Source organism: Conger conger, chromosome 7 (genome assembly GCF_963514075.1).
Source record: "Conger conger chromosome 7, fConCon1.1, whole genome shotgun sequence".
Lineage (NCBI taxonomy): Eukaryota > Metazoa > Chordata > Actinopteri > Anguilliformes > Congridae > Conger > Conger conger.
Genome location: NC_083766.1, coordinates 31313661 through 31328660, shown reverse-complemented (window position 1 = coordinate 31328660; position 15000 = coordinate 31313661). Strand labels below are relative to the sequence as shown.

The 15000-nt window shown below is 48.8% G+C and overlaps 1 protein-coding gene across 1 annotated transcript in view; it reads left to right on the top strand.

Annotated features, from left to right (window-relative positions):
* smg6 (SMG6 nonsense mediated mRNA decay factor) overlaps positions 1–15000 on the top strand; it is a 115076-nt gene that overhangs the window by 82027 nt on the left and 18049 nt on the right. The window contains exons 13-14 of the mRNA XM_061248222.1: positions 5747–5926; positions 14447–14611. Coding sequence (XP_061104206.1) covers positions 5747–5926; positions 14447–14611 — 345 coding nt within the window. The remainder of the gene's footprint in view (positions 1–5746; positions 5927–14446; positions 14612–15000) is intronic.

Below are 15000 nucleotides of genomic sequence, written 5' to 3'. Positions count from 1 at the left end.
CACACTCACACATACACATGCGTACACACTCTCACAGGTACACATGCACTCACACACACGCATACACACATGCTCATAGACACACGCATACACACACACTCACACATACACATGCGTACACACTCTCACAGGTACACATGCACACACACTCACACACACGCATACACACACATACACACATGCTCGTAGACACACGCACGCGCGCACACTCACACGTACACAGGCATACACACACACGCACTCACACACACACAGACATACTAGACATGCACACAGTGACAGCCCTTGCCTTCCCCCATGTCACAGAGCAGAATAATTGTGGGTATCTGTTTTCTGTCACAGCTTAACTGCATAGCTGTGGCCAGTGGGGTTTTATGACAATTATACCCTTACGTAAACCTCCAGTCGCTCCACCGCCAAGCTTTAATTAGCAGAATTAAATGTGAGTTTATGCGCTCACTTAGCAAAGCCGTTTAAAGTCATTAGAGAATCATTCTGAGAAACCCCACACGTGTATCATTTCGGATAGTAGCATCAAAACACATACTTCACATTAGAACAGGACGGAAAATTGAGTCTCTGCTGAGGTGATAATTCTTTATTTAACGCAGTGACTGAGGTCCAGTTCAGTGGATACTGATTTGCTGTTGCTGGTTATATTTGCAAACAAACACACAGTACATAATCTCTCTCTTTTTCTCTCTCTCTTTTTCTCTTTCTCTTTTTCTCTCTATTTCGCTTTTTCTCTCTATTTCTCTCTCTCTCTCCCTCCCTTCCTCCCTCCCTCCCTCTCTCTGTCTTTCTCTGTCTTTCTCTCTCCCTCTAGCTCTCCCTTTTACTCCTTTTTTGTGAGTTGTGGGGGTTGATGGTACCCTGTGTCTCATGCTGTTTTGTTGTAATTTTATGATGAAGGTGTGTTAAAACCAAAAAATAAAATCTGTCTCTTTCTCTCTATCTCTCTACTTTTATTTTTCTCTCACACACTCCCACACACACACACACACACACACACACACGCACACAGGTTCACACACACACACACACACACACACACACACACACACACACACACACACACACACACACACACACACACACACACGCACACACACACACACACACACACACAGGCAGGCTTATCTCTTCCTTTTAGCACTTGTAGATAATGGCTGTATATTTTCCCTCAGAATGGCTGATAAAGCAGCAGCAGTGCACAGGCTCAGGCTCAGAGCCCAGGTCGCTGCCAGCAGCGGTTTCCGCGGGAACGGGAGAATAGCGACAATGACAGCGTTGTGCGCGGAGCAGCCTTTCTGATGGGACCCTAGACCTCAGCTCTGGGCCCACAGCCGGCGCTAAGGAAGCAGCTAGCACAGAGAACACAGGGTCTTCCTCAGCGCCCTGGCCTCCTTCCTAATCTTAATTATCTGATTACCCCGCAATTTAACTGCCAATAGGAATCCTCGCTTCAGTTTCCGCGAGCATTCATTTCTACCACAAACCTCGCTGCGTCGCCAGAGTGGTGTTTGAGGTGGGGAACCCCCAGTAGGCTACTGTTGTTACAGCCATTTGAAGTTCTGGGAAAGGGGCACGCTGAATTCAGTTTAAATATGGGCCTATTTTTTGTTTTATTTTCTGCAAATGGATTCATTTCATGAATTATATTTTTTCTGTTTTGACTCATCAGGATTTTTTTTCACACATCTTTTAACAGGAAATTGGGCGGGCTCCCACAATCAGAGACATGCATGTTAGTGTTAGGCTAAGGTAAGGTAAGGTAAGGTAAGGTAAGGTAAGATAAGATAAGATAAGCTAAAATAAGATAAGATACACTTTTGTTGAACCCCGTGGGGTAATTTGTCCTTTGCATTTGGCCCATCCTAGTTACCGAGGAGCAGTGGGCAGCCACAGTGCAGCGCCCGGGGAGCAATGTGGGGTTAAGGGCTAGCTGTTCTCCTCCCATGGCCCTTGACCCCAGGACTAACCTCAGAACTGGAGACGGGCCCTGGGCCGCTTGTAAAGTCTATCTCATCTTCACGTTTAAATGAATGAATTATTCTCCCGAATTTCCGGTATATAACCCCAGAACCGAAGCGACCACTCGTGACAAAGAGGCTCTGCGTAACCGTGTGCTTTTCCTCATTTTTAATTGAAGTTGGTGTGCGTGTCAGTTATTTATTTGGAGTAAATGCTGGGGAGTGCTCTTGTTCAGTCGCCCGTCTCACGGTCCGCCGGATCGGCAGCTGCCTCTGCGTCACGAACGCAAAGCGGCCCCGGCGAGTTCAGCCAATGGACACGTCTCCTTCTAAAAAAAAAAAATGGTGTAAAGCCACGAATCTTTGCATGCGATCTCCGCGGTGTTTACGTAGCCGCCTGTCCTGTACACTAGGCCCTGTGCCCGAGCCTGGCTGCGTTTATTCAGCGTTTCTATACGGAGAGGACCGGTCACGGTTAGTGCGGTGATGTCATAAACCGTCCGTGCTTTGAAACGGTGCCGCGCCGGTTAAGTCACCGCGGTCACATAGGCTAACGTAGCGCTCACCTTCGAAGTGTAGCTCCTTCAGTAGGGGCTTAAATACTGTTATCCCCCGAAGGGGAGGAAAAAAAACTGAAGTATGCGCTAGAGATAAGTGCACACATTGCTTTTACTGTGGTAATAAAATAAAGACAAAGAGTTTATGCGTTGGACTAATTCATTTATTGGATTTGGAGACATTTTCAAACAGTGGACATGCAGCCAGATTAGTATTTAGCTTGAAGCTAAGTAGGATGAAGTTTGTAGTTTCGTAGGCGTAGTGTCTCGTATTCGAAGTTCTCTGCTGCCGGCCTGCTCCCCAGTCCTCCAGCACCCAGGCTGAGGGTGTGGGTCAGCAGGCACGGGTGTGCTGGGGCACGGCAGCTGCTGGAACTGCTCCTCTCCTGGTTCATGCCCACGCTGCAACACATCCTGGAGCCGCAGGTTCACCCCCCTCCCCTCTGAACTGCATACACACACGCACGCACACACGCGCGCACTCGCACACGCACATTCACGCACACTCGCACGCACATACGCACTCACACACGCACGCACACTCACACACGCACACACACGCACACACACGCACACTCACACACACGCACACACACGCACACGCACACACACACACACACACACACACACACACGCCCACTCACACACGCCCACTCACACGCACACACACACGCACCCACACACACACCCACACACACGCCCACTCACACACGCCCACTCACACACGCCCACTCACACACGCACACGCACACACACACTCACACACACACACACGCACGCACACACGCACACTCACACACGCACACTCGCACGCACACTCACACACGCACACTCGCACGCACACACTCACATGCACTCACGCGCACGCACACTCACACTCGTTCCTCCCTGTCCATGTACCTGATTGTCTGCTTGTTTTCCCTGGTGGAAACATCCATTAGCTGCATCTACATCCATCCTAGATTACCTGCTAGTTTTATACCTGAACTGTTACCATCTCAAGCTATAGGCCAGCGGAGGATGGGCATCCCCCTATAGCCGGGTTCCTCCCGAGATTTCTTCCCATCGGGGAGTTTTTTTCGCCACTGTTTGAGGGTTTTTCCTCCTACTTAGGGAGTAATTTTCCTCATGTGCTGTTTGGGTCTTTAGGCTGATATTGCACATTTTTCTTCCCTTCTGTTACCATGTAAAGCGTCTTTGGGACAGTCTGCTGTGCCATACAAATGAAATTGAACTGAGTTGAAATGCTTCGGAGAGAATGTGCTTGTATTTTTAGCCCGTTGATGAATAAGAAACATCACGCTCGCGCAATTTTAATGGCAGTTTTTTTTGTATTTTTTATGATAGTATTTGTTGAAGCTCACACAGCACTTGACGCAAAGTACAATGATAAAACCTATAAAATGACTATTTATTTGTTTTTTTTTCTTTTCTAGATCTATTTCACTTGGCAGTAGGTGTAGTCACATGACAGAACAAATTGAATTTGAAATGGCTCTGAGTATTAGTTTTTATTCGTTGCGGTATGTGAGCTGTAGGACTATGCAGAGGTATTGCCAGTGGAGAGAGGAAGAAAGGAGAGGCAGAGGGAGGGGAAGAGAGGGAATGTGGAGACTTTTGTATGGATATTATATCGACAGCGCGATCCACGGTGATCTCTGTGGAGGGTTCCGGTAGTGCATTCCTGCTCTGAGCCTGGAAAGTCCGTACTGTATTTTCATTCAAATTTAAATCTGTTATAGATCAGGGGGGGATGGAAAAACGGAGGTGAAGAGAGAGGGTGAGCCTTCCCTCCCCTCTCCCGTTGGCAGTGCCCTGCCTGCTGGGGGTCAGGGGTGGCGGGGTCAGGAGTTGACGGAGAGGCCGAGGCCGCGTGAGGAAGCAGACGTAATCTTCGCGAGGGCTGGTGACTTCCTGCTGGAACTGCACCGCAGAGAAAGGAACCGATACAAGCTATGAGAAAGAAAACAATATCAAAACTCAGGGTTAGGTGAAAAGGAAGCCCCTTTTTTTTGTCTTTTCTTTTTGCAGAAGAGGGTTTTTTTGTCACATTCTGTGATCTAAATTTAATTTGGGCTGCCGCATGCCTACGTGATGTCTGGGGCCCTGGGCTGTTTCAGGTCACTGCTGTGAAAGAAAGGGGCTGCATTTTGGGCTCCTGAAGACTGGGGGGGGAACTCTCACAGAGACAGGCTGTGTTTAATACCTATACGACTGAGTTACGGACACCGTCAGTCAAACGCTCCTGGAACTCAAACACGTTCCCTCAAACTGGGGAACTTCCAGTTGTTCCACGGTCGACAGACTGTGTTCTGTTCCTACACTCAGTGAGCGCTTTATTAGGTAGACCTGTACACCAGCTTGTTAAATACAAAATATTTAATCAGCCGATCATGTGGCAGCAACTAAGTGCATAAAAGCATGCAGACGTGGTCAAGATGTTCAGTTGTTTTTCAGACTAAACTACTTTGAATGGAATGATTGTTGGTGCCAGGCAGGGTGGTTTGAGTATGTCAGAAAATTGCTGATCTCCTGGGATTTTCACGCACCACAGTCTGTAGAGTTTGCAGACAATGGTGCTGGAAACAGAAAAACATCCAATGAGCAACAGGTCTCCAGGCAAAAATGACTTGTTAATGAGAGAGGTCAGAGGAGAAGGGCCAGACTGGTCAAAGCTGACAGGAAGGTGACAGTAATGCAAATAACATTACAATACACGTTACAAAAGTGGTATGCAGAAGAGCATTTCAGAAGACACAACATGTCAAACCTTAGTCGAAGTCAAAGAAATGAGTCTAATAAAAATAATAAATTCCTAACAAAGTGCTGACTGAGTTTATATTACTCAATTACTGACACATTCACTTTATTTGTGCTCGTGGACTTATTACTTACTTATTATTATTATTATTATTATAATCATAATCATTTTACTCATCTAATACTTTTTTCTCTTCATTTTTTTTCTATCCTTATTTCTGTTTATTCTTAATTATTTTCTTATCCCTGTTACCATTCTGAATCTTATCCTTATTTTCATTGTAGGTTAGGCTCCTGGGGGCAGGAGGGGGTTGGCAGGGCATTGCCGTAAATGAGCATGTGTGTTCCGTTAGCCTGCCCCGGCTGAATAAAGGTTAAATTAAATGGTTGTGTGCATTGTTGTTGTTGTGTTACCCCCTCTTGCCGCCCCTCGCTCACCTGCCCCTCTCCCCCCAGGCCATCGCTGCTGACTGCAAGCGCGTGACCGTGCTGAAGTACTTCCTGGAGGCTCTGTGTGGGCAGGAGGAGCCGCTGCTGGCCTTCAAGGGTGGAAAGTATGTGTCCGTGGCCACACTCCCCCCTCCCGGCCTGGGAACGGAAGCCGGGAGCCACCAGGGAAAACAAGCAGACAATCAGGTACATGGACGGGGAGGAACGGAGAGTGGCATGCCTGGCTCTGTTCTCTCCTGGCTCTGGATGTCGCTTGTGTGTGTGTGTGTGTGTGTGTGTGTGTGTGTGTTTATGTAATGCTGGATATTTGTTTAAGTGGTCATTGTTGGAGAAAGTGCAGAAATCTTGAGTGTTTGGGTAAGGATGAGCGTGTGTGAGGAAGCGTGAGAGAAAAAAAAAAATGTTAAAGGCTGTGTGCGTGTGTGTGTGTGTGCGTGCGCGTATGTGTGGGTGCAGGTGTGCATGCGTATGGCTGTGTGTATGTATGTGTTAGAGGGGGAAATATCAGTGAGTGAGTGTGTGAGTCCATATATGTGTTAAGGGGAAATATCCGCGTGTGTGTGTCTGAGCGAGCGAGCGAGCGTGCGTGCGTGTGTGCGCGTGTGTATATGTGTGTGTGTGTTAGGGGGAAATATCCGCGAGAGTGAGTGAGTGTGTGTATATGTGTTAAGGGGAAATATCCGCGCGTGTGGGTGCGAGCGAGCTTGCGTGTGCGTGCGTATATATATGTGTGTGTGTGTGTGTGTGTGTGTGTGTGTGTGTGTGTGTGTGTGTGTGTTAGGGGGAAATGTCAGTGTTTGGGTAAGGGGGCGGTCTCCTGCAGGGAGCAGGGTCAGGAGAGGTGATGCCTATAGGGACAGGGGATGGACACTGAGAGGTGGGTCTGCTGTCCTGCACGTACTGACTGGCCCAGGGGTGTGTGAGGCTTTCACTGGCAGTCTGACCTTCCTCCTCCTCCTGTCCCCTCCTCCCTCTCTCCTGTCCCCTCCTCCCTCGCTCTGTGCCCTCCTCCCTCGCTCTGTCCCTCTCTCCTGTCCCCTCCTCCCTCTCTCCTGTCCCTCTCTCCCGTCCCCTCCTCCCTCTCTCCTGTGCCCTCCTCTCTCGCTCTGTCCCTCTCTCCTGTCCCCTCCTCCCTCTCTCCTGTCCCCTCCTCCCTCGCTCTGTTCCTCTCTCCTGTCCCCTCCTCCCTCTCTCCTGTCCCCTCCTCCCTCCCTCCTGTGCCCTCCTCCCTCGCTCTGTCCATCTCTCCTGTGCCCTCCTCCCTCGCTCTGTCCATCTCTCCTGTTCCCTCCTCCCTCGCTCTGTTCCTCTCTCCTGTCCCCTCCTCCCTCTCTCCTGTGCCCTCCTCCCTCTCTCCTGTCCCCTCCTCCCTCTCTCCTGTGCCCTCCTCTCTCGCTCTGTCCCTCTCTCCTGTCCCCTCCTTCCTCTCTCCTTCCGTCTCGGTCCTGTAATGGTTGGGGCACTGGTCTGATAACTCCCAGGTCCCAGGTTCCATTCCCAGTTAAGACACTGCAGTGTAGCACCCTTGAGCAAGGTTCCTAACGGGCAGCATGTACTGAATACATACATTGGAAATGATATGTAAGAGAGCTGAGAGAGAGAAGAGAGCAGGATTACTCACTTTTAACCACGATTGGCTCTACAAATCTTCCTCCTCACAACAAATCTTCTAATCCAGGGGTTTTAATCTGATTCAGGGACTCCCCCACCCTGCCTTAAAGGTGACCCCCATCATATGTTTAAGCTTTTTCATGAAAAAGGTGTATAATTTGAATTATGAAACCTGTTTTATACTTAGAAAAAGGTTTTATATTTTGTAATATCTTCCTGCAACTATATGTTGTCATAGCATATATTACATATCATGTCTACTGAGGGATCCTCTACAGTACCCTGTTCCCTGGACCCTATGTTAAAAACCCAGGTTCTAAACTTTTAATTTGACAATTTGACAAATAAATGCATCATCCATTTCCTCTTAGAATGACTATTATGAGACGGATTTGTGATTTGGTGATTTCTCCGGCTGTTAAGATGTCCTTTGATTGTCAAAATGATTATTGCTTCTACAGTAAATATTTCACACCCTCACACATGTTTCATGTCATTGAATATAGGGTCAGGTTATTCATGACGGGTATTCCGTCAGGTGACACATAGAAAATCGTATTATGCAAGGTACTGTAGATGGTTAATGGCTGCTCTCTAGGAGTTTACAAATTAAAGCAAAGACACCTGACTGATAACGGCCAGTTATATTAGTATGTTCTCAATAAAATAATGTCAAATGAAATAACTGACAAATATAAAATTAATATTTTTTTGAGGGACTGTCACCCCTCCCCCCCCCCCCCCCCCCCCCCCCCCATATCGTCACTGATAGTTGGTTTCGGGGTAAAGTCTGTGGCAATAACAGAACTGCCGAGATTGCGTGGATGAATACCTCCTGAGTCTGAAACAGTCCAGGGAACAGGAATGACGTGGGTTGTGGAGACTACGTGCCCAAGCTGTAGAGGCAGCCCGTCTGCAAAATGTGTGAACCAGGAACCAACGTACAGCTGCCAATCAGGAAGTGACCTGTCACTCTCCGCACCACACTTTCAGATCCCTCTCCGCGAGGTCGCAGAAACCGTCATCTTTCTGGGGCTTTTCAAACCAGTCCCTGTCTGGGAGATTTCTGCTGTTTCCAACCTTTCAGAAACACTCGAGGGTCTCCCAACGTAAAAAATTCTGCGTGGTATTGCTGAGCTAAAAACGTTTCGCTTTTAATTTTCTAACTTAATTCTGCTAGCGCTGATATTTGGAGGAAAACAAAAAGTTCAAGAGTTGAGAATTTCACAATGCAGAAATATCTATGTGGGAACTAGTAGAAAGTGTAAAATAAGCAGGAAGATGGTAAATCAGCTGAGAATGTCATGACAGAATCACGTCAAATGTGCTGTACGTACGTGTGTATACTTACAAACACATACTCTGTGCAATTCATGTGTAATTGCATTTCTAGAATCATCAACAATCTATTTGTATATATACAGTGTTTATTTGTATGTATATTTTATTAAATGAAGAGGCATATATATTTATGTCATTTAATTGTTCATAAGGATTTTGAATGAAGTTCTAGATTGTTTCTATCTGCCTGTCTGTAGCAGTTGGTCATATTTATTATTTATATTTATCTATGGCATTTCTGTATTATTTTGCTGTTATAGTCATGCAGTGTTGAGAATGAACAGTTTTCAGGGTGGCATCTGTGCATGTGTTGAGGCCCTGTCGGTTCCACCTGCATGCACTGTGACGTGTCGCATGTGTGCGTGTGGGCCGTGTCCGTGCGTCCGTCCGACGGTCCGTGCGTCCGTCCCTGTGCGCTACGTGCTCCCCCGACCGTCCCGTCTCTCACGGGGGCCCGCGCTCCGGGGAGGGATGGGAGAGTGGACATGACATCGCCAGCTGCCTCGTGACATCACCACGCTGGGGACAGGAAGTGGGGAGGGGCGCGGGCGGAGGGGGGGGGGGTTACATCAGTGCGTTGTCTGGGTCTCCCAGCTGGGTAAACTATACGCCGGGGCCCCCTGTGGCCTGTGTTCCTTTGTCTCTCTCTCTCACACACACGCAGTCCTCTGCCCTGTGTAGTTCACACAGACCCCACTGGCTCCGCTTCCTCCTCGGCCTGAGCGCCGAACTCTCGCCGCGCTCTTCCGCTCCTCTCCTCCGCCGCTCCCTCCGCTGTTCCCACTCTTCCCTGTCTGCCCCTCTTCCGTCCCACGTCTCTGCCGCTTTCTCTCACACGGCTGAACATGCTGCCATCTCTACAGCCTGTTAATTCGCAATTCCTTAAACTGTGTGCTTTCCAAATATTTCATTTCAAAAGGATGCCAACTTACAAATTAATTTTCATCCGTATGTTTCACAGAAACCATTCAAGCCATGTTAGAAACAAATGCTACCCATATAGTCATGCGTTCATTCCGGCCACTTGGCCCTTGCCGCACCACAACACGAGACACCGCCCGACACAATTAGACACCACAGAGCACAACAGCAAACCACACGACACCACCTGACACCTCTCACCATGACACACCACACAACAAACTACATTACACCACGTGACACCTCACCATGACACACCACACAACAAACTACATTACACCACCTGACACCTCACCATGACACACCACACAACAAACTACATTACACCACCTGACACCTCACCATGACACACCACACAACACAACAACAAACCACATTACACCACCAGACACCTCACCATGACACACCACACAACAAACTACATTACACCACCTGACACCTCACCATGACACACCACACAACACAACAACAAACCACATTACACCACCAGACACCTCACCATGACACACCACACAACAAACTACATTACACCACCTGACACCTCACCATGACACACCACACAACACAACAACAAACTACATTACACCACCTGACACCTCACCATGACACACCACACAACACAACAAACCACATTACACCACCTGACACCTCACCATGACACACCACACAACACAACAACAAACCACATTACACCACCTGACACCTCACCATGACACACCACACAACGACAAACAACATTACACCACCAGACACCTCTCACCATGACACACAACACAACGACAAACAACACAACGACAAACCACATTACACCACCAGACACCTCACCATGACACACCACACAACACAACGACAAACCACATTACACCACCTGACTCCTCACCATGACACACCACACAACAAACTACATTACACCACCTGACACCTCACCTTGACACACCACACAACACAACAACAAACCACATTACACCACCTGACACCTCTCACCATGACACACCACACAACGACAAACCACATTACACCACAGGCCCCACACAACAGCATGAGACACCACGCTAAACCAGAGACCACAGGACACTATGACACCCCACACACGCTCATGACACATAACACAAAACCAGATACCGCACAACACCATGGGACATCACAATTACACCATGAGACACCACCCAACACCTAGAGAAACCACACTGCACAACGACAAACCACACGACACCATGAGACACCACACTGGTGTCTGGTTTTGTGTAATGTGTCATGGTCATGTGTGGTGTGTGAGAGTGTCCTGTGGTTTCTGGTTTAGTGCGGTGTGTTACAGTGAGGTGTACGGTGGTTTAGTGTGGTTTGCCGTTGTTCTCTGTCGTGACTAATTGTGTTGTGTGGTGTCTCGTGACTCATGACACATGACAACACCAAGAAATGCTACTCATATAGTTGTCCTCATTCGAGCAATGTAGCACGTAAAGACACGTCTTATCATCCTTTCTCATTTGAAATCTACACCACAACATCATGAGACACCGCACTACACCATGAGCCACCATACAAGATAAGGAGGCTTCAAACAACAAATTTCAACAAAATTGGAATATCTTAAACTGATATCTCTGATGGCTAAACACTGTTAACCTGACAACCATAAAATGTATCATCTAGTCTGCCTGTCTCAATATCCAGATATTTAGAATGGACTGACTCTTACTGACGTCCACAAATGAAATAGCTGGTAACTGCAAAGCAACCGCAAAGGGCTAAATGAAAATGTTTTTGCACGAACTCCAGCTACATTCTGAAATTTGGGACTCCCCTTTAGCAAAACATTACGCCCATACAGGCACAAGTATTTTTCCTATTTAAAATGCCCTGCCTTTTCTGGTTATATAAGGGGATATCTGTGAAATAGACCCATTCCATAAAACGCAATTTGGGTCAAGAACGTCTTGTATCGGGAACACCGGTGCAGCTGAGGTTCTTATTTTGATGTGAAATGGAGAAGCGAGAATCCTCAAAGCATGCCGTTACTCATACCGCGAGCCGTCTTTCCCTACCGCTCCACCTCGCTGGAGCACCCTGCCATTCGCTACACTGCTGCACAAAAACGTGCACCGTTACCACCTGAGGCGTGACCGCGCCGGGCCGATGGTAAGGCGTTCGGATACAGACGTACTCGCCGCCCGGTCCCAGTCCAGCGCCCGGTGTAACGCGAGTGAGCCCCGGTACGTTCCCCGAGCGAAACCCTGCTTCCCTGACCCTGCCCCGGGTCCGTTCCCCGAGCGAAACCCTGCTTCCCTGACCCTGCCCCGGGTCCGTTCCCCGAGCGAAACCCTGCTTCCCTGACCCTGCCCCGGGTCCGTTCCCCGAGCGAAACCCTGCTTCCCTGACCCTGCCCCGGGTCCGTTCGGGGTCGGCAGACAATGATGCCTCCCGCTGCTTTCGCTGAACGGAAGTCTTCCGTCTGAACCAGCCCCTCCTTCGCCTTGCAGATGTAGAACTCGCACTTCAACCCTTTACAGTGAGTCCGTCTGAAGTTCTTAAAGGAATAACATGGCGGTTGGCTGTAACACTTGCCAGTTGTCTTCAAGCAACAATAAAACAAATGTGCATTTTTTAATTTTTTTTATTATTCAGTCATTATTATTCAGTATTTGAAAACGCTTTTTTCTAAGCCTAAATTTCCCCTCTATAAATGTTCCCCCAAACTATCTGCCCGTGGTAATAAGAACTGTCAATTAGGTATGACGTAGGCCCTCTTATGTGCGAATTGCACATAAAAACCTAGAAAGTGTGACCAACCACCATGTTACTCCTTTAAAATCCTATGAGCACAACTCGGTAACTGCAGTGCTCCAGCTTGGCCGAATCTGGAGTGCTGCATACATAACTAGATGGCAAACGTTCCCACAGAACTATGTTTTCAGCAAACAGTTACTGCTGAACTATTTCAAATGAACTCTCCATTTAGTTCGCTCTTTTTTAATACAAACAGTTGCGACTTACGTCTAACAATGTTGCTTGCCTGTGATTCATATTTAAAGGTAAGAACAGATATTATACTGATTAAAGTGTATTATAAAAGCCTAATTATTGTCAACTTTTGTTCTCTCTGTGTTTTCCCCATCAGCAGTAATTTTTGTTTGCCGCGCTCCACCTTTTCATACTGTTGGCTAACATTAGCTAAGGTTCGTTGCAAACGGAAGAAACATTTCACTCTGTTTAAAAACGTTAGCTAACGTTTGCCATCTTGAACGCAGGTCAGAATTCTCTTGTGTGGTTGCTTCATGAAGCGCTGTTAAGGAATGGTCATAAGTTTACCTCTTGTCATGTAATGAAAGCCGCTTAACTCATGTCATCTGATTAAACCGCTAACAGGCCCCGTGCAGGTTAATGAAGGGCCCTGCCTGCTGGAGGCCCACTGTCACAGTGGCAGCCAATGCCACTCCTAGCTGTGTTTGATATCCTCTTGTGTTTTGTGTCCCGTGTGTTTTGTGTGTCTGTGAATGTGTATGCACACATGCGTTAGAATGAATGCGTGTTGATGTGCGTCTGTGTGTGTTTTGGGATGCATGAATGTTTATAACATATGGGTTTGAGTATGTATGTATGCATGTATGTGATACATGATGTGTGAGCATGTTTATTTATGATGTATGTCAGAAACTGTTTGTGTCCGTGCGTGTGAGTGTATGAATGCAAGTGTCTGAGTGAGTGTGTGAATGAGTGAGTGTGCGAGTGCGAGTGAGTGTGTGAGTGTGTGAATGAGTGAGTGAGTGTGCGAGTGAGCGAGTGTGAATGTGTGAGTGTGCGAGTGAGTGTGTGAATGAGTGAGTGAGTGTGTGTGTGTGCGAGTGTGTAAGTGAGCGTGTGAATGAGTGCGTGTGTGAGTGTGTGAATGAGTGAGTGAGTGTGTACACACCCCTCCCCTCCCGACTCAGCTCACGGTGGGTTTATGATGTCTGGCACAGAGAGAACAGGCTGCAGATGGCGGGGGCGGGAGAGGTGTGTGGCTGCATTAATACGGCCTGCACTTCTCGTTAGCACTAATCAAGGGCTTCCTGTACCCAGAGCCTGGCCTCACCAACCCCACACACACTCTTGTGCGCACACACACACACACACACACACACACCATTCCCTCCCTCCCTCCCTCCTCGTCCCTTCCCTGGCCTCTCCTCTTGTCCTCACCACCTTCACACTCCCCTCTGCTCCCCTGTGCTCTGCTCTGCTGTGTGCAGTGTGGGCAGTGTGTTCTCTGACTCTCCGGTTCCCTCCTTTTTAACTCTTCCCCGGGAAAGAGTCCCGTTCCCGAGCCGCATAAACGGCAGGCAAGCTCACTGACGAGGGGCAACTCCCTGGAGGAGTCGCAGCAATCAGCGTCTGAAAGCAGACGTTTGGTCCCTGGCACGGAGTCCTTCTGGTATTCCAGTTGACATCGCATAGCCAGCCTTCCTCTGAAGAGGGCCTTTTTCCCTGGAAAGAACAGGCTCGCCCTGTCCCTGCGTGAACTCTCCAGAAGGTCATGAACCGCGACCAGGGTTTAACCGTGAGAGGAAGGGGGAGAGGGAGGTCGGCGGTCACCAGGAGACTTCTGCTGTCAGACCAGATAAAACAAAGGACATGTAGTTATGACCTGGAAACAAAAAAAATATATATATGCTCCCGGTGTTTATATTAACGGCACTCGCTAGTGCCGTTAATATGAAAGAGTACATAACGGCCCGCTCTTTGCGTACAGTGTGTGTGAGTGAGTGTGTGTGTGTGCGTGCGTGTGAGAGAGACGAGGTGCACAGTGGAACAGTATGTGCTGAGTTTCTGTTCCACCCCTCGTCTTCCTGGCAGGACGATTATGTCGTTGTGGAGGCGGAGTCGTCGCAGTCGGAGGGCGATGTGGAGCTGGAGGGCGAGGTCAGCGGCAGCGAGGACGACTTCCGGGAGCTGCGGGCGCGGCGCCACGCCCTGACGCACGAGCTGGCACAGCAGCAGAGACGCCGCGACAAGATCCAGGTAGGCTAACGTGCTAACGCCCTCGCCCGCTCTTAAAGCGCCACACCCTGGCACAGCAGCAGAGACGCCGCGACAAGATCCAGGTAGGCTAACGTGCTAACGCCCTCGCCCGCTCTTAAAGCGCCACACCCTGGCACAGCAGCCGAGACGCCGCGACAATATCCAGGTAGGCTAACGTGCTAACGCCCTCGCCCGCTCTTAAAGCGCCACACCCTGGCACAGCAGCAGAGACGCCGCGACAAGATCCAGGTAGGCTAACGTGCTAACGCCCTCGCCCGCTCTTAAAGCGCCACACCCTGGCACAGCAGCCGAGACGCCGCGACAAGATCCAGGTAGGCTAACGTGCTAACGCCCTCGCCCGCTCTTAAAGCGCCACACCCTGGCACAGC